This window comes from Panthera onca, chromosome X (assembly GCF_046562875.1).
Source record: "Panthera onca isolate mPanOnc1 chromosome X, mPanOnc1 haplotype 2, whole genome shotgun sequence".
In the NCBI taxonomy this organism is placed as follows: domain Eukaryota; kingdom Metazoa; phylum Chordata; class Mammalia; order Carnivora; family Felidae; genus Panthera; species Panthera onca.
The window spans coordinates 19192568-19220004 of NC_138357.1; the positions used below are offsets into that span (position 1 = coordinate 19192568).

Here is a 27437-nt window from a genome sequence, read left to right on the forward strand (position 1 = left end):
CCCTCCCTCTTTGGGTGGGGGGCGGCCGGCATTTCCCCGCCTCCCCGGAGGAGGGGGAGGAAGGGAGGAGGGCAGGAGGGAGGAGCCCCGCGGGGCGTGTCGCGCGAGGGAGCGCCGCACGCCCGGTGCGGCCCCCTAGGAAGTGGATTTGGCCGCTCCGGATCCCAGCCCGCTTCCAGGTTTTCTCCCGTCCCGGCCCTGCGTGCTCCCGCCCGTCTCCGGCCCCCCCCCCCCCCCCCCCGTCGCCCGCCCCCCTCCCCCTGAGTGCCGCCCGCTGGGCCAAGTTTGCCGAGCGTCGCCGCGCACGCCGGCCAGTCAATCAGCGGCGGAGCTGAGGAGGGCACAGCCGCGCGGCCGAGGGCAGAGCGAGCCGAGCCGAGCCGGGAGAGCGGACCGGCGCCGGGCAGCCCGAGCAGCGCGCAGCGAGCGCCCGCCGCCGCCCACGCCCTCCGCGGCCCCCGCGGCGCCTGCCACCTTCTCCTCCTTCCCCGCGCCCCTGTCCCGCCGCCGGCCAGCGCAACCCCGTCCGCCGCCCCGCGGAGCCCGGAGCCCACCGGCCCGCGCCTCCTCTCCTCCACGCCCTCCGCCTCCTCCTCCTCCCCCGGCCGGGCGCCTGGCACCGGGGACCGTTGCCTGACGCGCGAGGCCCAGCTCCACTTTTCGCCCCGCGTCTCCTCCTCCCGCCGCTCTCCTCCAACTCCCTCGCCCTCTCGCTCCACTCGCGAGCCCCCGGCCCCGCGCCCGCCACTCTCCCCCGGTCCCAGAGGTGGGAGCGCGTCGGCCCCGGCCCGCGCCATGGCCCGGTTCGGCTTGCCCGCGCTTCTCTGCACCCTGGCCGTGCTCTGCGCCGCGCCGCTGGCTGCCGAGCCCAAGCCGAAAAGTTGCTCGGAAGTGCGACGGCTCTACGTGTCCAAAGGCTTCAACAAGAACGATGCCCCCACGCACGAGATCAACGGTAGGTGGGAGCCCCCGGGAGGCGAGCGCGGCGGCAGGCACCCAGGGGAAGGGGCCGCGGAGTGCCCCCCGCCCCCGCGCGGCCGCAGGTAGCCCGGGGCGAGCAACGGGCAGGCGGGAGAGGGCGTGAGAGCGAGTCGCCGCGCAGCGCGGCCCCCCGGGACTGCGAGTGGAGGGGCGCCGCGGACCGGCCGGTGCCACCCCGCGTCTCTTCCCGCCCCGCCGCGTCTTCCCGGTCCCAGGGAGCCCCGAGGACTCTGGCCCGCAGAGTGCGTGTCACCGGCTCCCTCGCCTTTTCCGGGTTGAACTCCTTGCTGGGCTCCCCGCTTTGTTGTGTGGGTGACGAGAGGCGGGGCGTGGGGTGAGGGTCGCTAGTGGGGTGCGTGGGGGCAACCTAGAGCTTGCCAGATTCCGGGGGACGCCAAACGTGGAACTTGACTGGAGGTTTCATTGATGTTCTTTAAAAACCCTCTCCCCGCCTCTCTTCCACGGCTGACGCGGATTAGGAGTTTTAGTAGGTCCAGCGGCTTTAGAAGTCGCCTTTAAAAAGCAAACGACTTTCCAACCCACCAAACCCTGACTTTTGGAAACTCTCCTGCTTTCCGGAAGGTATTGGACGGGAAGGGTACTTCCCCCACTCCCTTTCTTTTTTCTCACCTCATTTTCAGGGTTAATTGCACATTCAATTACAAACCTTTGAAAGGACTGACTACGGGAAACCTGAATCTCAGTTTGGAGATGGTTATGCAAATGGAGAAGCCTTAGCCTGTGAAAGAGTTCACCGGATTTCGGCGCTGGGGGGTGCGTGGGGTGTTGGTGGAAGCCCTTCTCGGGGCGCCGAGGAGGCAGCTTTTCGGCGGGTGCCCTTCGCCCCTCCTCGCGAGGCTGGCGGCGGCCGGCCGGCCGGTGCCCTCCGGGTCGCAGTCTCATTCGCGGAGGGCAACTGTTGCGCGCAGCCCCGCGGGCCGCGCCGGGGCCAGCGGCGGCGCAGGTAGCCGGTTCGCCCTGAGGCTTCAGAAAGAACCACGAATCTAGCTGGCTGCTGGCCAGCGTCACCTAACGGGGAAGGGAGCGATTCGAGCCCCCCGGGGGCCAAGCCTCCATTCCGAACCTTTCATGGAAGTGAGCGGAGCGCGCCTTTGCCTCGCGGTGCTGGTCACCCGGGTGGGGCGGGCAGGGGGCCGGCAGCCAGCAAAGGAAATACTGTAATTTCAACCAGGCGCTTCTAGAGGCTTAGGAAGACGTGGGGGTCATTTTTTGGAAGGGCTATTAATAACCTTGGAGATTAAGTGCAGTCATCAATTACATATAAATTACAAAGGTAATTGAGGGAAGTCGCCGGGCACTTTCCGAGTGTATTCGGCATCTGTCTAGAAATAGAACTCAAGAAATTGTTGGAGCAGCCTAGGAGCTCACTGCACCTTGGCAGTTACCAAATAATTCGCACGCCACTGATTAGAGACTGTTTGCCCTTGAGCTGCCTGTCTTTTTGGGAACTCAAGTATGTCCTCAGAGCGGCACGATTTTATTGGTTGTAGAGCCCTGAAAAGCCCTCTTTCTTTCCCCTCTCCCTCCCGCGCCGCCAGAAAAAGTGAAGTGAACCAGCAGCCACTGAAGCTTGGGGGCTCCACAGGTCAGACCTGGGGTCTTTGTGCCCTGCTCGGTTTGGGCCTGGGCCCAGCAGAGATGATTGGCGTGAAGGTTACAGTTGTCATTCCCACATTTTGCAGGGATAGATGCGGCGATGCACTTAATGGGAATGTGACAAGTTTTCATCTTCTGCTCCTGCAAACAATATGTGCCTTTGAGATGGACCGGAGGCATTCAGGGAGTGGGTTGTGAAATTGCCCTCCCCACTTTCTCCCACTTGGCTCGGTGTAGGCGCCTAATGGCAGGACATCTTCCCCAGGCAGCATCTCAGGAAGACGGAAGTTTGAAGGGTCCTCAAGGACTGTGCTAGGTGTTCCCTTTGATTGTCCTGGTCCCGGGCAAACACCTGAGCGATGTTTTTGCATAAATGTCTATCTGGACACCCCCCCCCCCCCCCGCCCCAAACATAGGAGAGTTATTAGCGACCAGCAGCAGGAAATGGAAGCTAATGTGCTCACACCCAAAACATTTTATTCTTTTTGTCTTGTCCTTCATCTCCCTCCCAGGGCTGCTGCTTTTATTTCCCCTTTTGAATGACCTACTGGACTGCATTCTCCTGAGGAACAAAGGAAGTGCCTTTTTAGCTGGAATCCTTGGAAGACCACCAAGGACTTTAGCTCATGCAGTGCAATTTCGCACCACTTTCAACAATAACAAAAATGCATGACTGAATGGCTCAAAAATGTGGAGTGTTAGAGGCATTCATTTGAGCCTAGGACACTGTCACAACACAGACAGACCCAAGTAAATACCTTTAGACGGCCAGTATAGAAACAGGGGGTAATCTTTACCATCACCCTGGCCTGTCCAGATGCATACATTAGCCTTGTCTTCCCCTGGGCTACACTCGGATAGTTTTGGTCATTTTGGGGAGCATAGTCAATATAGTGACTTGTATTCAGATTCAGCCCATGTCTGAATGAATGGCCAGGCACTTTCTCTGGCCAGAGGTGTGTGTGTGGGGGGGGGGGGGGTAGGGGTGGAGATGATCTATTTTTTTTAGGTGCAAAAAGCCCAGGATTGTTTTCCAGGCAAAGGGTCACAATGTCTGGGTGCCTAGCTCCAGGCTTAGCCCAAGTTTAAGGTTTTATTCCTGATGGCCTTGTACTTGCTTTCTAGAGGTTTGAACAAGCTTTAGAATACTGTGTTCTTAAGGAGTCTCAGTCTTTTTAGATCATAATTAAGATAATCTGATGTGCTCTCAAGGGTATCAGGGAGTACATCATGCTGACAGGGCTTCCTCCTGCATTGTCTATCCTCTTGACCCCCCTTCTTATCAAATAATGGGTAGATCAAAAGGGATCTTTAACAGAAAGGATAGGTTTTTGTTCAGCTTTCAATGGGCATATCTTTTTGGAGCACCCTACTATGTGCAGTATTCTGTACTCGGTCATCGAGGCGGCGAGAAGGGTCAGAGGGTCCTCTGTCACCAGGACCTTTCCAGGTAGCAGGGAGATAAGCCGCGCACACGTAATCGGAATGCAGTGTGGTGTGAGAGAAGTGCCATCTCAGTGGTGCAGGTGAGCAAGGGGTGCCCCCAGAGTTCCAAGGGAGAAGGGATTTGGGACCAGATTATTAACTAGGTAATGCTAGTTTGCTAGTAAAAAATGATAATAGGAAGTTTAACAATCTGTTTTCATTGTGCCTCCCCTCCAAAAGACAGGGTTACAGAGATGCAATGATCGGCATTTGATTTTATTTTTTTATTTCTTTAAAGTTTTTATTTTCAGGAATTTCTGCACCTGACATGGGGCTCGAACTCATGACCATGAGATCAAGAGTCACACGTCCACCCCCTGAGCCAGCCAGGTGCCTCAACATTTGGCACTTTATTCCCTAATCTAATTTTTGCTGAAATTGCCTTTAAGAGTGAGGCAGTTGGTTAGAGATCTTTATTTTTACTCTTCGTTTATTTTTGAGAGAGAGAGAGAGAGCACGAGTGGGGTTGGGGCAGAGAGAGAGGATTGGAAACGGGCTCCACACTGTCAGCACAGAGCCCTATGCAGGGCTCGAACTCACAAGCCGTGGTATCACAACCTGAGCTGAAGTCAGATGTTTGACTGAACCTGAGCCACCCAGGTGCTCCTAGAGATATTCTTAAGCTTGCCATAGGTCTCTTTCATAGGGACATTGAAGGATAAAGAAGTGTGTCATAGTTGTGATTTTGGAGTTTTTGTTTCCAGTTCCCATTTATGTTTATGAGCAATGCACTTGCAGGCACATACACATGCATATGCACATGTATGCCTCAAAGGATTCTGGGAACGACATAAGCTAGGTTAGGATTACGTGGCAAAAGCTGTACATGTGCATTGGAGAGGTAGGCATACTTTTTTAAAAAAATTTTATTTTAGAGCATGCATGAGTGGGGGAAAGGGACAGAGAGAGAGAGAGAGAGAGAGAGAGAGAGAGAATTCCAAGCAGCCTCCATGCTCAGCACAAGGGCTCGACCTCACGATCCTGGGATCATGACTTGAGTCAGATGCTCAACCAGCTGAGCCACCCAGGCACCCTGGTTGGTAGGCATATTTTCTGATACTGAGGTGATTATCGTATGTAAGACAGCATATGTCCTCAAGATTTACATTTCCTCTTTCCCACTTAAGTAGGTGGGTTGGATTTTGCAGAGAACTTGTGATCTTCTATTCTGTTGGAATCCTCAGTTTGGCTCCCTGCGTTTCCCTTAAGAAAGAGGGTCTAATTGAGCCACAGGGCCTGTCAGTATAGAGATCGTCCCAGGTAGTATAGGAACTATTTCCTGGACGTGCTCAAAAAAAACAAAACAAAACAATAAAAGTTCTGGCTTATGCAGCTCAATCTCTAGTTAGAACATACAAATATAAGATGTTTGATTCAGTATAATTACTATTTTCCTTTTTGATTGGACTCACACTGGGTTCCATGCAATTTCAGGATTAGCTGGAGACTAGACTGAGGAATGAAAAGGAAGTTTCTTGTTGTCTCTACCAGGGAAACAACATCAGTGTTAAGTCTGAATCAGTTGGAAAGGAATCTGGCTCCCCAGTAACATTGACTGTTTTAGTACTGAGGTGGTTCCCACATGCGTTCACAAAAAATGCATTTTGGCCTCATGAAAAGAGCTTGAAGCTATTGACTGCTTTCTCTGGACCTGGTCCCCAGCTAAGGGCTTTACATAGTATCTCATTTGAAATCCACAACAACCATATGAAGGCAGAAGTATTATGATCTTCATCATCCTCCCCGTTTTATAAGACAAGAAAACAGATTCAGAGCGGTCTGGAAATAGATTCACAGTCTCCCAGCTAGTGAATGGTAGAGGTGGAATCTGAACCCAGGTCTTCCCTGGCCCAAAATAACAGTCTGTGCTGTGTGGTACAGATCGAAAGACAAAGTACCTTCCCGGCTCCCATGGAGGGCTGGTTTCAGAAATGGAACCTATAAGACGGCCATCAACTAGCAAAAGACCATCACAGCACTGTTTTGATGCTATAGTAGGTAGAGGATCCAGTCATGTCCCTTGTGGGCCAAGTGTTCATACCCGGACACAGACAACCTAGTGTTAACAGCTGAAGGAATATAAATTGTATTCCTTGGGCCACGGGGAGCTGGTGATGGTTACTGAGTTGGGGAATGTTATTAGTCGACGGTTTTAGGAAGCTAACTAGTGCCACTGGGAGTTAAGGGTCGGTGAGGCAAGGGAAATAACAGCAGTGAGAGCTGTCAGGAGGCTGTTTTAAGTATGCAGTTCTCTTGAAAAAATTTTTTTTTATTTTCAGGGCACCTGGGTGGCTCGGTTAAGCGTTCAACTTCGGCTCAGGGCATGATCTTGCAGTTCATGAGTTTGAGCCCCGCATCGGGCTCTCCGCTGTCGGCGCATAGCTGCTTGGGATTCTCTCTCCCTCTTGGGAGCACACTTTCAAAAATAAAAACGCTAAAAAAAAAAGACAAAAACAAAAATTCATTCCAGTATAGCTAACGTACAGTGTTACGTGAGTTTCAGGTGCATGAGACAGTGACTCCACATACATGCAGTTCTTTGAACCAGTCTGCCTTCCTCTTGTCTGTTACCTTCTCATTCCATGCTGAACATCACCAGCTTCGTTTCCTTGCTGCAGTGCTTTGAATGGAGTCATTCCTCCACTTTGAGCTTCCGTGGCATCAAGTATCACAAATGATACTTTCATTAAGTCATTTATGAACTCCCCAGGGGTGCATGCCGTCTTCCTCCTAATTCTTTGCTTGAGTCAGATCGATGGTCTTTGCACATAACTGTCTCATGGGGTTTATACTGCTTTGATGATAGATTGTCATCCCATGGTCTCTTACTCTCCTCGGAATCTTTTGGAGCTAAACATTCTGAAGTAAAATAAATTTAAATCTCCATATGTTGGTATAACATATAATAAATATTTTTATTATTTTTTTTGGGGGGGGAGTACCTAACCACTTTATTAATAACTGAGTGGCATAGGATTTTTCAGAAAGATTCAAAATTATTTTTCTTTTCGCTCTGAGATCATCTTTAAGGGATAAATAATGGAGGCTTTCGTGTTAGGCAATTTGGAGTAAATTTAGATGAGTGATTTAGCACATCAGATTCAGTATGTAAAGCTGTTCAGGGCACATTGGTTACCTTTCACAAAGTAAAATCTGAAGTTTATTGTCTTTACCAAGCAGAAGAACACAGGCTTCTTAAAGATATTAGGATATTTATATAAGCAGACCCGCTAAAACACGCACAGGTAAGAATTAGCATTTTCAATTCCACTTGGCCAAGCATCTGTTGCTTACTACAGAGAACATGAAAGTGCAGAAAATTCATGAAGCAATTCCATCCTGGAGGTAATTTGAAATGTTATATTTAAGTTCTGATGCATTTAATTCAGCAATCTGGTGGGAGAGAGAAATCAAAGAGATCCATCAGCCAGGTATTCAACTTTTGAAAAAGAAACTCTAACAAATGTTAGAAATTAGGAAAAAAATTGAATGGAAGAGTTACCCCCCCCCAAAAAAAAAAGTCAATAACCTCCAGGAAGCCTGGAAACTATGTAAAAACATCTTATTGGAAGCCCAGATAAATGTGTGCCAGACATCAAAAAGACCAGCTGCTTGGGGGAAGAAAAAAAGAACCCGGCATGACTAACTGGCAGAGTAAAAGAGGCTGCTTCAGGGGAAAAGGAATCTTTCACCAAATGGAAAGAGCTTAGGCCAGGAGAAGAGGGAAGGCCGCGAGGTGCGGCGGGGCAGGTACAAACTAGAAAGGGAGTGAGCTCAAAGAATCGGAGGTGCACCTTGCAAAGGATTCAAAACACGAGGCCTGCGTGAGGATAATGGGGAAAAGGCTGGGCCCAGTGAGTCCAGCCTATCAGAGCAAAAGCGGTCTGGCTTCTTTAAGGGGAAACCATGCCTGATTAACCTCCCAGAGTTCATCACAAGTTAAAATGAAGCAAGTGCATGGAGGAAAACAGACGCACATAGTTTAGGTTTTTAAGAATTATGCAATGGGATTCCAAGGCAAAGAACATTCAGAAAATGCATTTGCTGTGGGATAGGTGGGGGGATGTTGGTTTACTGAGGAGGGAAAAGGGGACCAACTCCACTGTCCTAGATGGAGTAGTTTTTCCACGGGGAGGACGTGGTTTCTTGGAAGGAGCAGTTCCAGCTGAGCTCTGACCGATTAGTTGTCTGGTACCTTTGGTCAGCTTCTTTCTCTTTTGTCTGAAAAATGGGAGTGGGGACGTTAGAATGCTGAATGAGATCAGGAATTGTCAAGCCTGGCCACACATTAGAATCACCTGGAGAGCCTTTAAAACCTACTAATGCCTGGGCACCACCCCAGACCAGTTAAATCGCACTTTCGGGCAGTGGGGCTAGGTCATGATGATTTTTTAAAGGCTCCGCAGTGGTCCCAGTGAGCAGCCATGGTTGACAACCACGGCCCTGGATGATCTCCGAGTCCCTTTCATCTCTGAGACTCCATGATTCTAAGTTTTCTAATGAAATTCCTCATGAGGTATTGTCTCAGAAGAGGGCTTTAATTTCGACTCCATGCATGCTCATTTTAATTTTGGCTGACTTGGATTTAAGAGGAAGGTGTGCTGAACGCGGAAAAAAAAATTTTTTTGTTTCATCAAGAGGCAATTGCTGCATAGCCTGTGATGCTTTGCTGAGGGGAGAGAAGTAAGCCTAGGCCATTGAGAGTACTTTGGAGAGAATTAGAAAGGAATCCAGTCTTGCTTGTCATTTATTAAGTGTCCGCGTGCTAGGTGATATTTCTTCCCTTTCTCTTTATTGGTAAAATAAAAAAGATCTCTTTATCCCTTACTTTAATGTCCTCTTTGCCATGTGTTTATTCTCTTCAAGTATCTTATCAAGAAATAGAAGTACAGTAAATCCCTAGGCTTCTGGCCGGCACGGCCATCCAGAACACAGCTGGGAATGTGGAAGTAAGCAGAAAAGCCACATGATGGAAACAGCTGTCATAAAGCCCATGCATTCTACTTGGAGACGAGGCCTTCGGAAATTTATCATCAGCCATCACTGATCGAATGGCTCTTCTATCAAGAGCAAAATGCTAGGTGCTGGGGATTCAAAGAGGTCTCAGACAGGAGTTCAAGCTTTTGAGGTGCTTGGATTCAAATTGGGTAAACAGAAGGCTTGGGTCGTCTGGCTTCCTAGTCCATGGCTGAATAGAAGTCAAGTAGTGCTGGCCTGGGGGAGTGGAGAGGTCAGAGGAGGGATGGTTTTAGAGGCGGGCAAAACTTGACATCTGGGAGAAGTGCGAGAGAGAAACAGGGTGGGGAGGCCAGAAGCTAAGCAGCAGACCCAGAACTTGGCTGATCTTGGCAGATCCGTTTAGTTCCTTGAGCCCCTTTATGATGGGCCGAAAGCTCAGAGGTGGCTCCCTAACCCTTGAGGGCACTACGATGTTTCAGGGCACTATTAAGTAATGGTGTTTGGTATAATTCAAATATATATAGAGTATACTTTAGAAAGAATAGGACCTATTTGAAATTCAGAATTGCTCTTGAAAGAAAGGAAAGTTAGTTCACTCACACATTCCCCTTTTTATGGCACCTGGTTTCCCAGTGATGAAACGTTAGACTTCGGCTCAGGTCATGATCTCACGGTTCGTGAGTTCGACTCCCGCGTTGGGCTCTGTGCTGACAGCTTGGAACCTGGAGCCTGCTTCGGACTCTGGGTCTCCCTCTACTCTCTCTGCCCCTCCCTCACTCATGCGCACATGCTCGCTCGCTCTCTCAAAATAAAAAAAAAACAAAACTTAAAAAAATGAGTTAAAGGCTGTATAGTATTAATTCAGTGGTTTAGTCACTTCAGAGCTTTCGGTTGGTGATTTTGTCCTTCCACACCTTCTCTAAGCCCTCTAGAACATTCAAGTTCATTTAGTTCCTTACTAATGTTACTGCCTACTATGCTCTGCTTGGGAAACTGACATTCTGACCTGAAGTAACAAGAGGCAAGAGTTGGTTTTTAGAGGGGACAGGTTTAAATATTTGAATATTGATTTCCTTTTTAAACATTTACCAAACTGAGTAAACGTATAATCATAATTAAAGAAGCGCTAGAAGTTAAGGATAGGAGTACACACATTTGATGGTCCTTGTCTTTGACCATGTGCCTCATTTGAACCTTACAAAAAAGAAAGCCCTTCTTTGCCCAGTCATGTCTGATCTGAGACCATGTATCTCCAGTTTCTGTCACATTGCATGGCACATGGCTGGTGTTTGAGCAATGTCTATGGTTCAAAAATAAGTTCAAGCATGATTTTTGATTTTTGTATTCTAGGAATGGATATTTCTATTTATCCCTTCTAAATGAAATCATATGAAGCTATTTATCAAAATTTTTAACATTTATTCATTTCTGAGGCTCTAAGTTGTCAGCACAGAAGCCCGATGCGGGCTCGAACTCATGGACCGCGGGATCATGACCTGAGCTGAAGTCAGACGCTTAACCAACTGAGCCCCCCAGGAGCCCCTGAAGCTATTTATTTTTTAAAGTTAATTAAAACATTTTTTTCAAATATTTATTTATTTTTGAGAGAGAGAGGGAGAGACAGAGTGTGATCAGGGGAGGGGCAGAGAGAGAGGGAGACACAGAATCTGAAGCAGGCTCCAGTCTCTGAGCTGTCAGCACAGAGCCTGGTGCGGGACTCGAACTCATGAGCTATGAGATCATGACCTGAGCTGAAGTCAATGCTTAACCAACTGAGCCACTCAGGAGCCCCTTAAAGTTTATTTGTTTAGAGAGAGAAAGAGAGAGAGAACACACACGAGAGGGCATGTAGCCAAGAGGCAGAGAGAGAATCCCAAGCAGGTTCCACACTGTCAGCGCAGAACCCGATTCAGGGCTGGAACTCGTGAACTGTGAGATCATGACCTGAGCCGAAATCAAGAGTCAGATACTTAACCGACTGAGCAACCCAGGCGCCCCCCCATGTGAAACTATTTATTTGAAATTTCTGCATTCAGCGGCACCTGGGTGGCTTAGTCGATTAAGTGTCCAACTTCGGCTCAGGTCATGATTTCACGGTTCATGGGTTCGAACCGCACGATGGGCTCTGTGCTGACAGCTCAGAGCCTGGAGCCTGCTTCAGATTCTTTGTCTCCCTCTCTCTCTGTCCCTTCTCAGCTCACACTCTGTCTTTCTCTCTCTCTGTCTCTCAGAAATAAACATTAAAAAATTAAAAAAAAAAAGCTTTAAACATTTCTGCATTCAGTCCTAGATGCCTAAATAAGAAAGGGCAAGAGAATCCTCTTTTTTTTTTTTTTTTAAATTTTAGAGCGATTGCGAGTCGGGTGAAGGGGCAGCCGGAGAGGGAAAGAGTCCACCACCCAGGTGCCCCAGAATCCTCTTTTCAAACCTAGATCGTAGTGTTATTTATCGACTTGCTTGGGAGCTGAGTGTTTCACATGGTTTGTTTGAAGCTTGGTGGACAAATGGTTGCCTCTTACGTTGTCCATTCCAGACACAGGAAGTCAGCTGTACCTGCAGAGGTGCTTTTAGAAGAGAGAGGCCAGGCCGCCTTTGCCCCTGTTCCTTGCTTCCACCTTTCTACCAGGTGCTCACTTCCCTTTTCTTCCCCAGGAGGCTGGGGGGCAGGCCCCAGGCAGGATTGCTGCCTTTGTCTGGTCTACTTCAAGGTCACCTGGTCCTGCTTCATCCCAGCCATTCCTTTCATTCTAGTCCTTTCTTCTCACAGCTACTTTGTCAGTTGGCTTTCAGAAGCCTCTTTAAGCCTGGCTCCTCTCCTATAGGCCGGGCTTCTGGTCTACAGGAGCGGACTGGAAAGTGGTTTCTTTTTAAAAAAGAAATTTTTTTTTTTTTTATGTTTTTATTTGAGAGAGAGCGAGGGGAGGGGAGGGGCAGACAGAAGGGGAGACAGAATCAGAAGCAGGCTCCAGGCTCCAAGCTGTCAGCACAGAGCCTATTGCGGGGCTCGAACTGACAAACCGTGAGATCATGGCCTGAGCTGAAGTTGGACGCCTAAGCAACTGAGCCACCCAGGCGCCCTGGAAAGTGGTTTCTTTTGGACCGCCAAGCTTTCCTTCATTCTGCAAAGCCCTGACGTCGGTGTCCCAGCAAGCATTAAGCCACAGAACTTTTTCTTCCCTTCAGTTATTGTTTCTCTTCCTCCACGGAGTTTGTCTCCATTTGCGTTTTCAGCCTGGTGTTTGGTTAGAGATGAAAACAAAGCACTATGTCTTTGCAAACAGCATGTGGTTAACAGTTACTACTTGCAATGGTCCGGTCTGAGTGGGAGTATCCTTTTTCTTGGCAGTCACTTCACAGAAAGTCCTGTTTCTTTGGTGCCAGAATAAGCAGTCATTACATTCCTTCCAATTTATAGTCAAATTATTATCTGCTATTGTTAAAATTGCCTTAATTATGGAATATTTCCCCATGCTAAGATTCGAAATTGCAAAACAAGACAACTTTTCACTGGTGTGCTTTTAGAAGCAGTCCTTGAACAATCCCTCCCCGACCACGATGTTGGAGGCTCTGCGGAGGAATCGTGTTTTGTGTTCGCGGGGAGAATTTTTTTAAGGGGGGGGCATGCAGTGGGTCCGCTTTGGCCTGGATTTGAAGTGAATGCCCCTGGCTGGCTGCTTGGTTAATGTTCTGCCTTGTTTTCCCCCAGTTTGGAACTCACTTGTTCTTTTTCCTGCCCCTTCGGGTCTGATGGGCCTAGACAGTCTGGGAAGAAGGCTCTGTTGGCAGGAGGCTGATTGATCATTAAGCAGTGTGGCAGTCTTACAGGAGGGCCTGGTATCTCGCGAGGGGGAGGGCAGATGAGGAAATCACGGCCTTCCAAAATAAGGGACTGTCAGTTTTCTTGTGATCTGAACACAGATTCCGGACACCGGGTGGCAGGTGGCTTCTGTGGAGATGCTCTTTCGTAAGCTCTGCCTTTGGGCTCTGCTTTCAAGGTGTATCCAGAATCTGTCGACCTCTTCCCACCTGGGCAGCTCCTGTGCTGGTCTCCTCTCCCATCCCCTCTTACTCTGGATTATTGTACTTTCCCCTAACTGGTCACTTGGCTCTGGCTATCATCCTTCTCACCAGCCCCCGCCACCCGGGTGTCTCCGCACATCAGCCATTGCGATCCTTTTCTGTGAACTCTGACTCAGACTATATCATTTCTCTGCTCAGAATGCTCCAGTCCCCCCCCTTGCCCCCCCCCCCCCCCCCCCCCCCGCCACTCAGAGTGAAAGCCAAAGCTTATGAGGCCTTATGGGGTCTGCCCATTGCCCTCTCCCATGCCAGCCCACACCTTCTCCTCTGTTATTCCTCTCCTCCCCCCACCCCCAGTCTACCCCACGCCGTCGGTCTCTCTGTTCCTCAGGGCACAGTCAAGGGCGGGTCCCTTTGCCCTTATCCTCAGCACCTAGAACACTGCTAGCTCCCTCAAATGTTTTGAGGCGTCGCTTACCTAGTCCCTTCACGAGAAGCCACGCGTCGTCCCTCTCCCTCTCTGCTTTATTCTTCTGCCGCGACAGTTGTGGTAACTATTTCCAAGGAGAAGCCCTTGCTCTTGGGTGAATGATGATCAGGGCAAAGCAGAGTTTTCTTCAGCGTGTAGACTGTGCACTTAGGAGTGCTTAGGAGACACTCCCTGAGGAGTGCTTTTTCACACCGTCACGGGGTCCCCCCTAGATACTTGAATGGCCAGGGTCTGTTTGTGTCATTGGGTCCTGAGGTGAATTCTGGAGTACTTGGTGGAGCAGTGCGGGCGAGACGGGCTGAGTTAGTGAGGCTCTCACATAGAGTGCCCTTCTCTGGTAATAGACTTTAGCCGTCATGTTGGGGATTGGGATCACGTGGGACCCCAGAATGCAGACTGAACTCTTGTGTCTGCAGAGGAGCCAGCCCAGTGCTGGGAATACTAAAGCCGTCAGGTTTCTGGGAAAGTTTGGTGTCCACTTTTATTCCCATAGAGACCACAGAAATAACTCGTTGTTTTTGAACGATGAGTGGCTCAAAACAAAACCCTCTGGCCCAGCAGTGATTGTTACAGTAGAACTCGGCTTCTGCAAAATATGGACCAGATGGACTTGTCACTGGGTAGCAAAATGCCTGTCCTCCCCAAGACTGTATTAATGGTGACGGAGTATGCGGAGGTAACCCAGGGGAGAGGAAGGGGCTGGCCTGTGGAGCGAGTGTCCCTGGAGATAGGAGGCAAATTTGGGAAGGAGCTTCCCTGCCATGTGCCCCGGCTCTGAGAACAGGGATTGTTTTTCAGATTACTTCCTTAAAGTTTGTCATTTAGAGATAGACAGGGAGGGGCAGGGAGAGGGTCCCAAGCAGGCTCCACACTGTCCGCGGAGCCTGATGCGGGGCTCGAGCTCACAAACCATGAGATCGTGACCTGGGCCGAAAGCAAGAGTCAGATGCTTAACCGACTGAGCCACCCAGGCGTCCCAGATTACTTATTTTTAAAATCGAAATATAATTGATATTCTTGAGAAATCTATATCAAAAAAATTTTTTTTCATGTTTGTTTTTGAGACAGAGTGTAAGCGGGGGAGGGGCAGAGAGAGAGGGAGACCCAGAATCTGAAGTGGTTTCCAGGCTCGGAGCTGTCAGCACAGAGCCCGACGAGGGGCTGGAACCCACGAACCGTGAGATCATGACCTGAGCTGAAGTCGGATGCTTAACCAACCGAGCCACCCAGGTGTCCCGAGAATTGTATTTTTTAAGTCATCTCTATGCCCAACGTGGGGCTTGAACTCATGAGTCCGAGATGCTCTCCTGAGAGAGTCTCATGCTCTCCTGACTGGCTCTCCTGAGCCAGCCTGGTGCCCCTGAAAGGTTTTACTTTTAAAAGTAATTAATTACTGGAAAGCATACAAGCTGAACAGTGAAGAGAGAAAAGAATTTTTAAAATGAGGATAGGGTTGTGAGTTCGAGCCCCATGTTGGGTGTAGAGTTTAAAAAAAAAAAAGTAAAAAAATAAATTAAGTTGCCCTATTTTAAATGTGAATTTAAATATAACAATTATGCAAGTGCCCTAGTTTGAATACTGTGGCTTGCTATTATTATAAGGATAAGTTGCCTGATGAACAATAGAAATAAACAGGGGCGCCTGGGTGATTCAGTCAGTTAAGTGTCCAACTTCGGCTCAGGTCATGATCTCAGGGTTCGTGGGTTCGAGCCTCGTGTCGGGCTCTGTGCTGACAAGCTTGGAGCCTGGAGTCTGCTTCCGATTCTGTGTCTGTCTGTCTGTCTCTCTCTCTGCCCCTCCCCCACTCATTCTCTCTCTCTCTCTCTCTCTCTCTCTCTCTTTCTGTCAAAAATAAACATTAAAAAAATTTAAAAAATAGAATAGAAATAAGCAGTTCCTTTCTTGTGAAAGCGATCAAATTGTCTATATGCTATGAAGTACCTGGTATGGGCTAAGAGTTTATGATAGGGCAAACCAATCCTTAGCCATCTAAACCATAGCTTTAAGTTTAGGGAGGAGTGATCGTCTCTGCTTTTATTTTGAAAGCAGACACAACATGTACTGTTTTCACCAATAACCTCTTAGCATTTCTCTTGGAGCCCTGAGATTTTCTCGGTTGCTTCTAAGCTCAAGAATGAAGTAAACACACCATGAGGTTCTGGGATTCTTGTTTGTCTCAGCTGGGTCTGTAATAAAAGGGTTGGCTAGAAGCAAATGAATGGCCTAAATACAGTATTAGGAGATGTTTAACACCTATAGAGGGGAAGAGCAGGTTTCCAGTTGAAACCATTGTGTTATTTATAACTGTCTATTAAAGTAGTCTCTAAGTTGCTTCGGTTGCCTGTACTTCTGGGGAGGGGTCACTTTGTGCTTGAAAGTGACAAGGGTGTATTTCTTTGTAGAGAGATTGTAAAATATGGTATAATTCAGCCCATATTCCCTTTAATTAGTCACATTTATAGAAGGCATTGCTGTAATTGACCATATTAACATGAGAGACTCGTGGCGCCTCCGCTGTTAGGACAGAGTATTTGTTTTCTTTCTCAAAGCTCCAGCAGCTGTTCCATCCCCATATTTTGCAGAAAGGAAAAACAGCCCCCAGAATTGAGAAGTGTTTTTCATGTGAGAGGGATGCAGGCTGGACACCAACAATAAGGGGAAATGATTGCATTTGGCGCAGTTTTAATTTCAGAACTGTCTTTGAATCTGCACTATAAGCTTGAGTGGTATGCCAATGCTTTGTGGCTTCCTGGGGTGACATTTAAGAAATGTAGATTCAGATCCTACGTTTTGCCAAAGATAAATTGCCTTGAGTATTAAGTATTTTTCCTAACGAAAATTGGCCGTAAAGGGATTTTTCACCTTTTGCAACAGTTACTTGATGTGTGATCAGAGAGTTGTGTCAGACCTTAAATTTGTATAATACTGTGTATTTAGTAGCGTTATGCTCTTGTGGAAGAAAGCCCGGCCCCCAACTGCAGACAGTTTCCAAGGGACCATTAAAATGTACTTCAAGTATTTCAATTGTGATTATAATTCTTTGAAATGAAGGCAGATTTTGATCAATTTAAATAAGGAAGCAGAGCAAAAGGCATTTTATTCCAGGTAGATGTAAAGTGTCGGAAATTTCTTCAAGTACCACGTCACATAAGTGTGTTTTTCAGCTGTATTGAATTTTGTCCACTGAATCATTTGACTTTGTGCTCATGTTCCTTTTTAAACAATTTATTGTAACCTCGACCGGGCCTTTCTCCTCTGCCTCTTCTCTTCCTTTTCCTCATATTTGTTTTGTTTAATCAGTCAATATTGGTCATTTTTTTTCCCCACTTAACAAAAACAACCAGGAAGAGATTGACATGATTTCATCAGCCCTTCTAATTGCTTTACTAATGGAAATCTGTTGGTCCTTAAACATCAAGGGTGCAGTTTTAAAAGGAACTAGTGACCCATCCTTCAACCATATGTCTTTAATTTTTAAAAATCTGGCAGGGCCTGGAACTTTAAGAAGTCATATCATCTTCTTCCAAGGTTTTAAAATTTTAATTGTAATATAAACCCTACCTACTTAAAATTATTTAATCCATATTCAACAAGATTCCTACAATCATAGTGGTAATTGTCGTTAATTATTAGCCTAGTTAACAGTAGATAGCGTTTGCCGAAGCACTCACTATGGGCCTTTTCTGAATGCATTATGTAGATGAGCCTATTTTATGTAAACAGAAAATAAAAAGACACGCATGGAAAGGATGGAAGAGAGCAAGGCTATTTATTATAGCGAATGAGCCCTCCACACGTGACCGGTAGTAGGCTTTGCAGTTGGCTGGGGTAAAACAGGACGCCAAACTGGTTATATGCATTTTTTGCTTATCTGATCAAAAGAAACCTAACATTTCCTTAGGTGAGACATTTTCTTCTTTTTGCTAAATCTGGAAAGTATTTGTTACATAGATTCTTAGGTGAAACAGTGAACAGTGTAGTAATCAGTGTTGTCAGGGATTTCATTTCTTGTACTTATCTGCCATAAAATCCGAAGAAACCACACTTGAGAAATCTGGTCAGACTTTTGGGCCCGTGGTGTTGTGTTCAGTCTAATGAATCAGATTTCTTTTCTTTTCTTTTCTTTTCTTTCTTTCTTTTTCTTAGAATCAAGCTCTTCTTATCTTTATTGGTAACTGCTTCCTTTTTTGTGCCTGAATTCATATCTCTTGGTCTCGGAGTCTGAGCTGCCTGCTAACAACAACAATCACGATAACAGCGAACACAGACAGCCGCCTGCGATGGCCAGAACCACCAGACGGTTGCACACCAGGGGAAATGGGAACCTGTGGGCTGAAGCCACTTCAGATCTAGGAATTCACATGGTCTTGGGGATCTGGAAAGCACCTTCTCTGCTTTTTCAGCCATTTTTCTTCTCCCTGCCCTCACTCTGCTCTCAGGACTTTGTACCTGGCACTGACTTGTCACAGTGTCATTTGGCCTCCAGAGATTATGGTTTATGGTAGGTTAAGTTTTTTCCAATTGAATAGATGGTATGACAACAATTGTAAGGAAGAACTTCTATATCCTTTGCATACTGCGGTCCCTTCCCTACTCACGTATATACAATTGTACTTCATTTAAATTGTACATACTACTTGGTATGTCTCTAATTTTTTTAAATCCATTACCTTTATTTTTATTTTTTATTTATTTAAAAAAATTTTTTTTTAATATTCTTGAGAGAGAGCGTGAGTGAGAGAGCACAAGTGGGGGAGGGGCAGAGAGAGAGGGAGACACAGAATCCGAAGCAGGCTCCAGGCTCTGAGCTGTCAGCACGGAGCCCGACGCTGGGCTCGAACTCACGAACCGAGAGATCATGACCTGAGCCGAAGTCAGACGCTCAACCGACTGAGCCACCCAGGCGCCCCCCTTTCTTTTTTAAAAATATTTATTTGTTTTTGCGAGAGAGCGTGAGCGGTGAAGAATCGAGTGAGAGGCCGACAGAGGATCCAAAGCAGGCTCTGTGCTGACAGCAGAGAGCCCGATGTGGGGCTCGAACTCAAAAACCGTGAGATCATGACCTGAGCCAAAAAGTCAGACGCTTCACTGACTGAGCCACTCAGGCGCCCCAGGTTGTCTTATTTTTAAGATAACGCTGAAAATGCTTCTGTAGGTACACACAGTTCTGTACAGTTACAGTTGAAATGGCTGTAGAATATTCCCCAGGGTAAATGCGACCATAATGGATTTCTGGTACCCCGTATGGACATTGAGATGATTTCTGGTGGTTTGTAGGTGTGCATGTTTGTGTGTGTTTGCTTTTATATTGAGCACAACGGTGATCATCTCTCCATTCCTATGTGTTTGGCTTCTGTTGAATGACTGCCTTAAGTTCAATTTCATGAGGAGTTCTTGGGCTTTTTTTTTTTTTTTAAACTTTTAGAAGGTGTAAAAGCCTGAAACTTCCACTCATGTCTAAGGCCTAGCGGAACCGCAGGCCACGCTTCTCTGCTCCAGGTGTGCAGGGGAGGCCTAGGCGAGGAAATCTGAGGTTAAACTCAGGTGGTTGGTCAGCTGTAAGTGTTCACTTTTTCCCTAGCACGTCTCGGATGCACCCTCTCGCGGCACTTGCAAGGAACCTGCATCACCTTTGGTTCCTAAAAACTTAGTTCAGCAGTATTCCCAGAAACAGCTAAAATGTTGTCCTGTGGGAGGGGATTAAACCCAAAGGTGAGTACAAGTTAGTTGCTTGAAGGGCAGGGCCTTTTTCTGTGGTTCTTCTGCCCTTTGATTGGAGCAGTTTCCCACATGTCTGTGTGTCTGACTTCAAAAAACAAAACAAAACAAAGGGAGAAAAAAACCCCAAACAAAACCCTTCCTAAAACATTTGTCATCTAAACAGGACTTCCTAGAAAGCGGTGTCATTGTTTCTAAAAGGAGGAGCTCGTAATAACCCTCCATTCTCCCTCCTCTCCCACTTTTTTACAATGAAGAGATTTTATGACTATTAGTTGTGAAATGGCTTAATTCAGCTTCTTATTCTTTATGGAAAATAACTTTGCTATGCCTAATGTCTGTCTCTGTCAAAGGGCGTTTCCTGTGTCATTGGCTTCCACGGTTTGTCTGCTTTCAGCTTTGTGATCGGGAGGGTACAGTCTCGCCTTTTAAATTGTCTGCTTCATCTTTTATCTTTCAACAGGTCCTGGAAAGAAATCGTCCAACGGCTTCTTTCCAGTGTCAGTTTTTGAAAGATCCGCGGCTTGCTTTATTTTGACAGGTGGCTGGTGAAAGAGGTGCTTTTAAAGGGCGGGGTGGGTGGGGGGATGCAGGGGGAGAGGAGAGAGGTTAGCTGCTGCTTTGGGGGCTGTCTGACAAATGGCTGGTGATTATTATGCTCTTTTTTCCTCAGTGGAGCCTTGAAAGAGGAGTTTGCCCATAAGGCCTGAAGTTGGAAGACAGATGTACCCTCTTTAGGACCATTTCTGCCTTTTTTTTGCCTTTTACTGGGGCACCCTCTATGGGAACAGAATGAGGATCCAGAAAATGCAACTGGGTAGATTAATTTCTTATAAGGAACAGGAGTGATAAATCATTCACAAGCTAGGTATCCTTAGCAGGAGAAGCTGTCCCTTTGAGAGTCCAGGCCAGCGTGGTGTCCCACATGGCCCCCAGGGACCCTGGTGTTCGTGGCTGTCTCCCAGTAGCCCTGAAGTGCTTCAGCCATTCTTTCTTTAGTTCATACCAGCTACCGGGCATAGCAGGTTGACTGGTGAATGGCTCCTGGGTGAGTTACTGCTTCTCTGTTGTAAGTGAAAGAACTCCACACCTCTTGTAACCTTTGGTCGGTGATAGCCTCCTGAGATCGTCACTTCTAGGGTTCATGGGACTTGACGATGTAGGAATTAGATCTGTGTGGGTATCCCTTTAAATCTTTTCTCCTGTACCAGACTACCGCCCCCCCGCCCCCAGCCTTTATGTCTTGTTTCATGTGCACAGCGCAGAATGATACAATAATATTCCAGGTGGTTTGATGGAAGGTAGCATTTTTCTGATTCCCATGTCCTCCCTCTCTGTACATGAACAATTTTTTTTTCTTGGTATTGTTGACTACAGTACATTTAACCAATTAAAACCTGGTAATAATTCAGAACAAGATGTAAGGTTTGAACCGATGTAAAGAGCTAACCAGTAGAAACCACCCAAGCTGTGCTGGTGTGTAATAGCTAAAAGGATCTGGGATCCGGGCAGTTCTTTTCCAGGCCCCCTTTTCTTGCTCTCTCCCAAGCCTGGCTTACAAGTGGCCTCTTGGGAAGAAGCTGAATGATCAGGAGGGTGAATGCGGGGACCGAAAGCAGTCCACGTTGCCTTTTTGTGCTAGAACTCTGTTGTAACAATGAGTGGAAAGGGGGCCATCTGCTGAGGCCGAGAAAGCTTTCTGTCCTTGAAGGGAGGCTTGCTGCATGGTGTTTTAGGAACTCACTGTAACTTCTAGAGCCCTGATGCTGCAGATGTCTCGTAAGTGAAGGCTGCTGATAGCAATAACAACGATAAAAATGTAATTAGAAAGGAATTTCTAGGAATTTCATATCTCTATGTCTATATCTTTGAATTTCTTTTACTGACCTTTTCAGAAGTTCTAAGCTACTGTTCTTTCCAGTTTGATGTTACATTTCAGTATTCAGTACACTCTAAGCAAGTTGAGTTTTGTTTTGTTTTACTATAACGTAAGCATGTAAGTGTATCCCAAAGTGTATCCCTGCCAGGCAGGAGAAAGCCTCGGGCGGGGAGCCAGAGACCCGGGTGCTGTGCCCTGCTCTGCCACTGACCGGCTGGGTGATGGACGTTCAGGAAGTGAGCGCGTCAGGGCCTCATTCCAGGAGTTCAGAAAATGAGGGCTTTGAACTTAGCTGGTCACTAAGATCCTGGCCGGCTCTGATATTCTGTGTTTCACTGCAAACGCGCTGAGAGCTGATGAGATGATCTGGAAAGCTAAGAGGAATAGGAGGAAAGCCCTTTCCTCATTGCATATGTATTCTCGAATACAATAAAACCTTGAAATGAGCAGTTCTGGGTAACTGAGCTTTCTGAATGGTTTTTGTCTCCTTCCTTGCCGTCAGCTGTCATTCTGTACTGCTGTCAGCATGCCTGCTTTTAGCCACTTCTGTCCCTCCTTCTTGGCTGCTTCCCTTGTGGTCTTAGAAACCGTAGCATTAAGCTCATCAGAGCTCTATGCCAAGTAAGTGCACAGAAGTTGGGAAGAAGGGCCTCTCCTGTGACTCCAGTCCTTGGACTTGGGCTGATCGGAGGCTTTGGGAGGGGCTTGTATTTAGGCTCCTCCCCAGCCCTCCTCCCCCCCCCCCCCCCGCCCGTCCCCTCCCCAGGCCTAGCCACATGGCTAGACGTGCATCAGAGGAGACCTCCTTAAAGGTAAAAAAGTTTGAGGTAAAAAGCTAGGCTGAAGGGCCGTTTGAGAAAGCCGGAGGCACACTTTTGAAGCTTGGATTCTAAAGACAAAGCTGGCTTGAGTGTGCCTGTCTGCTTAAAGTAGGGTGCTGGGCGGTACAACGTTGTACCCAAACTTCTGAAAGGCCACAGAGACCCCACTCCTTGTCTCGGGGCACGGTCCAGAGTGGGAATATGAACCAAGCTCCTCTTCCTTCAGCAAGTTATAAACAGCAAGGCGTTAACATCCAGATATGCATCCTTATTCCAGATTTTCTTTAAAGTGCTCCTGCATGAAACAGAAGTCAAATGGTCAGTCATTATGTTCAGAATAGTCTCTCTGGCCGTCAGACCAAGAGTGGTATGAACCCACGATCTGTGGTGCTGGCCACATGTGTGTTTTGTGGTCAGAGCAGTTAATCTGGGGGTAGAGGCCCTTTACGCCGCCCCATCTTTCTACCTCCCCAGTTTTACGCTCCCCTTCCTACACCCTGTACTCTGTCTACACACGGCCCAATCGGAGTCCTCGTTCCCCAGGAATAGCTGCGACTGTCGCGTCTTCCTGCTTCTGTCAGTGAAGCATTCTGCTCATCTCGCCTAGATCTTTGTATCCATTTTCTCTGATACTCATGGTTGGGCATCCCCCTTTCTTCCCCATAGCATTTTGCTATGAATGAATGAGTGGAGAAATGAATGGACACCAGGATGGTGAGTTGTTCATCTATTCTGTAAACATTTATTAAACCTCTCCTGTGTGCCCAACCGTCAGGTACTAGGGATATAAAAATGAATAAGACACAGTCTCGGTCCTCAAGGAAATAATACTTCACATTAAAATCAGCTATTGGTTTTATTGCCGCTATGGGGTCGTAAGCCTTCCCAAAGCCCGGCATTGTGTTTTGCTCAGCTTTGTAATCCCATCGTGCCTTGCATGCCGTACAGAGGGGCTCAGTAAATGTATATTAGCTTGATTGGAAGAATACCCCACTCCTTTCCCATGAAGAAAGGGGCATACGTTCCCAGAAGCCCTTTCCAAGGCAGCATCTTTGGCTGAGTGCTTCGATCTAACAGTGGCGATGTTAGGTTTTGAGGCACATTTCTTCCCTCGACGTCAAGTGGGCCAAAAACACCAAGGGTTAAGACGGGTCCCTGCCGGGTACAGGCAAGGTCTTCTTTCCAGTGTGAAGCCTCGAAAATAAGGACTTCTGCCCGTATGTGCTCCTGGATGAGTACACGTTCCAGCCTGCCACCTGACTTGTTAGGTCCAGAGTTGCTACAGTGCCTTTAGCTGCAAACCTGTGTATCTTGTTGAAAGGATTTGATGCCACCTCCTCAGCTAGAGGAGGGCCCAGCAGTAGGATTGTCCCAGGAAGAAAATGGCTTGTAGACCACACATGGGTGTTGGGGGGGGGGGGGAAGCTTCTGATCATCTGGTTTTTGAGCTTTTGAGGCTAACGCGAAGACAGGATCGGGGATCATTTATACTGAGTGTAAATGGATGTTCAGAGTTGCAAACTGGCGAGCTTATGGGGCGGGGAGGGGGGAAGCCGAGTTCACGCATTTGAGCCCTCACGTATCAGGAAAATGAAGGGTTGCAGCCTCAGAAGTCCGACATACCATGTGATTAATAACCAATAAACATTTTAAAGTACAAATGATAAAATTAAATCCAGCTCGCCTGTACAGGAAACCCTGCTTCTAGTACAAATTATAGACTTAATAGATTTATCTGGCCATGCCTGTCCTTTAAGTGGTGTATAATTATTCCTAAATGCTTCGGGAAAGAATTTGAGAATAACATATTAAATTCGTGAGCCCTAATTCACTAACAAGGTGGAAATCTCATTTAGTCTTCTGTGCACTTTTATTTTATCTATCTATCTATCTATCTATTTGCTTGATGTTCAGATATTAACCTTTATTCACCAGAATTGCTTCCAATGCTCTGCTCTTTCCACTCTGGCAGTGATAAACAACAAGGAATTAATATCACTACAGAATGCTTCAGGGAAATTATTTGCCGCATATAATTGAAACCTACTGCTGTCCTTCATGCAGCATTACTACAATAACAGGAAGTACTGGGAGACCAAAGGAGAGACTTTCGGCGCACCCCCGGGATAACTGTAGGCCTTCGTCCATGAAGCCACTTTGCTCTTGTGAACTGAGGCTGATGCGTTATGGCCAAGTAAGATTTAGCAGACCCATGTGAAACCAGGGTCATGTCAGGATCCGGCCGATCAGAAGCGCGTGCGGAGTTAAGCGGCCTGTTCACCAGAGGTGCGGGGACCCCTTTATGTACTGCAGATTCCAACTTCTGCCACCACTACCATGGCGGGTTGCATGAGGATTCCCTGATTAAAGGGACTGGGGGGGCTTCTGGCTGCTGCCCCCCCCAACCCACCTCAAGTATTAAGATAGAATCTGGTCTCTAATAGCCATGAGAATTAGCTTGGGGTCCCGAAGCGCTGGGTGGATTAACATGGGAGTTATTTTTTTTTTTGTCTAAAATCTAATTCTGCATAAAATTAGCTCTGGTCTCAAAAACAAACTAAACAGACTAGAAACTGGAGGAGGGAGGGAGTCCTTTGTACTCACAGAATAGGTACTTTTCCTTCAAGTGTGTCAGAGCGAATTAGGACTATTAATGCTTTAACAACTCTGCTAGTTATTGAGCTGGTCCTTAAAACAAGGGAGGCAAGGGGGGGGGATCTGAATAGACAGATCTCTGACTTAATAGCCACTTCTCAGGTTGTTCTTTAGTCTCTGAGTATATGCACCTGCCTCCCATTTCCATTAATGGCATTAAGAGCTGCATATCGTGTGTAATACAGGATCATCAGGGTCTTTATTGCTGCTCTTTGAAAGGGAATAAAATCATGTCCCTTTCATTCTCTCTGAAACACTACGTGTTAAAATTAAGAGCCCTTGTGCTTTGCCCAATTACTTTCCAGATAAAGTTTCTCGATAATGTGCCTAGAAGTAATTTTAATTTGAACAAGCAAATATGTATTCTTTGTTTAAACATTTTTCAATTCCATTTGTGTCCCTGCTAGAATCCTCTGAAAGAACTGCTTAGATTAAAAAAAGAAAGAAAGAAAGAAAACAACAAAAAACCCCAAGTAAAATGGACTCCAGTGTCCTCACTGCTATTTAACAGCGTCCCCTCCTCCTGCAAGGCCCTCCCTCCCATAGGAGAGCTGCTGTACAAAGAACTCGTATCCGAGCCCTCCAAGAAGTCGAAATCCCAGTCCTAACCCTCTGCCAAACTGGTATTATTTTAGGAATGTTCTTTAATTTTAGCATTAGCTTAATTATACATACACATCTATAATCCATCCACAAATCAAACGTTAGTTTTGGCCGGGATGTAGACGTGTAGGGCAGGAGCGCTTGCATTTTAGCTAGTCCTCGAGTGCCTGTCTTGGTTAAGCTGGGGGCCAGGCACTTCCCAGCATTTAGGTCAGTGCATCTTCTCTCAATTTCACAAGCCTCTCAGAAGAGGATTTGTATCTTTATTTTTCTGCTCGGAAACTGAGCCTCAGTTTCTGTAACTGTAAAATAGGATCACAGCTTCAGAGCTGATGGTGAGGACGAAATAACATATATGTGAAGATGATTTCAGCACCATGTGAGTGTGAGGCATTGCCATTATTTAAAACAGTTACTTCTGGGGGCGCCTGGCTGGCTCAGTTGGTAGAGCATGCGACTCTTTGATCTCAGGTTCCTGAGTTCTAGCCTCACATTGGGGGTAGAGCCTACTTAAAAAAAAAAAAACAAAACAACAACACAAAACTAGTTACTTCTGTTCTGATTATAAATACTTTTAAGTAAAATTCAGAACCAAATAAGCCCACTGATTTGGAATGTCCCTGATGTTTAACAACTGAATTCTTTAGTGTTTCCTAAGACCATCGCAGTTACATTTTTATGCTCTCTTCCCCTGCCACCTGCCACCCCATAAAAATTGATTCGCAAACATTACTGCAGGCCCCCCAGTTTGCAAGCAGTACTGAGTCCTTGAACTAGATGCTGTACCACAAAGTCAAAAAGGACATGTTCCTGTGAGATAGAGGCTGTGTTGCCCATAAATCCATTTACTTTATTCACCCACAAGTTGGAAGGGTGCAGGATATCGGTAGGGGAAGTAATACTAGGCTCTTGGAGGTATCGATTACCTGCATCAAGATATGTTTTAATATTTTTATGCAAGCACATGCACATTCATTATGAGTCCTGGCATAGGGTTCTAGGTCCTGAGGTGAGGCCTCTGTCTTCAAAAGGGCTTTGGGGGGAGCCTGAAGGTCAGTGCTTCCCAGCGCGATTGGGGACTGTAGTGGGTGGTGGTTGGACAGGGGAATGCTGGCCAGTGACAGGTTTGCAGGAGGGACCGGGGATGGGGGTGCTTGAGATCTGACATCTGTGCTGGTAGATTCTTAAGGCCCTTGGTTCCTCTCAAGGTCTTTGATGACCTGGGATGTTTCAGGGTCCCTGCTTGTACACGTAGTTCAACAGCCCAAGGTCTGAAGCCTTCTGAACGCTTCCAGAAACGTTTTACATGTGCCAAAGATAATGCCCAGGGTCTGCTTTTGGCTTGGGCTCTCCCTCCTACTTAGGTAATTGTGCATCCTTACATAACCTTTCAAACCGAAGACGGAGACATTTATAGCAACCCTAAAGTTCTTCTCATCTCTCTTTCCTCTTTCAAAGTTTGGACTTTGAGATACTCAGGAAAAAAACAACTTTTCTTTGAAAAGAAGTGACTTTAACTCACTGCAGATTTAACAACAGGGTATGGCCCTTCTCCTGTCTTCAGCTGAAGGACATGACTTTGTGTGACGGGGATCCCTGAGACCGAACTAACTTTTAAAAACTGGATAGCACTGTTCTTTCCACGAAAAAGAAAAAAAAAAAAAAAAAAAAAGATTGCCTGGCTCCTTTTTATACGGGAGTCAAAATTGTCACAGTTTGTTAGGCCTTTTACATTGTATTGTGTGCACGGCCCTTTCTCTGGAGAGTGGGTTCATTTGGACACATTACAGTGCATTGTCACAATAATAAGCGTACATGTTTTTGAAAGGGCTTTAAACTTTGATTTAAGAGCTACTCTTAATATTTTTAATGGACTTTATTTTTTAGAGCAATCTTAGGTTCATAGCAAATTTGAGCAGAAAGGACAGAGTCTCCCCCTGGACCCCCTGCCTCCCCCCACGCACAGCCTCCCCCTTACCAACATCATGCGCCAGAGTGGTACATTTGTTACAAGTTGATGAACCTACGGGAAGCTGTCATCATCACCCAAAGTCCATCCTTTTTGCATTAGGGACCACTCTTGGCGATGTACGTTCTGTGGGTTTGGACAGATGTATAATGACATGTATGTATCATTATAGTGTCAACCTGTGCTCGGCCTGTTCATTCCTCCCTCTCTACAACCTCTGGTAACCACTCATCTTTTTTA

General features: G+C 46.9%; 1 protein-coding gene across 1 annotated transcript in view; it reads left to right on the forward strand.

The window, feature by feature from the left end:
• The first annotated feature begins 304 nt into the window (after window positions 1–304).
• GPC4 (glypican 4) overlaps window positions 305–27437 on the forward strand; it is a 108826-nt gene continuing 81693 nt past the window's right edge. Inside the window, exon 1 of the mRNA XM_081793977.1 lies at window positions 305–955. Within this exon, the coding sequence (XP_081650103.1) occupies window positions 796–955 (160 nt within the window). The 5' untranslated portion in view covers window positions 305–795. The remainder of the gene's footprint in view (window positions 956–27437) is intronic.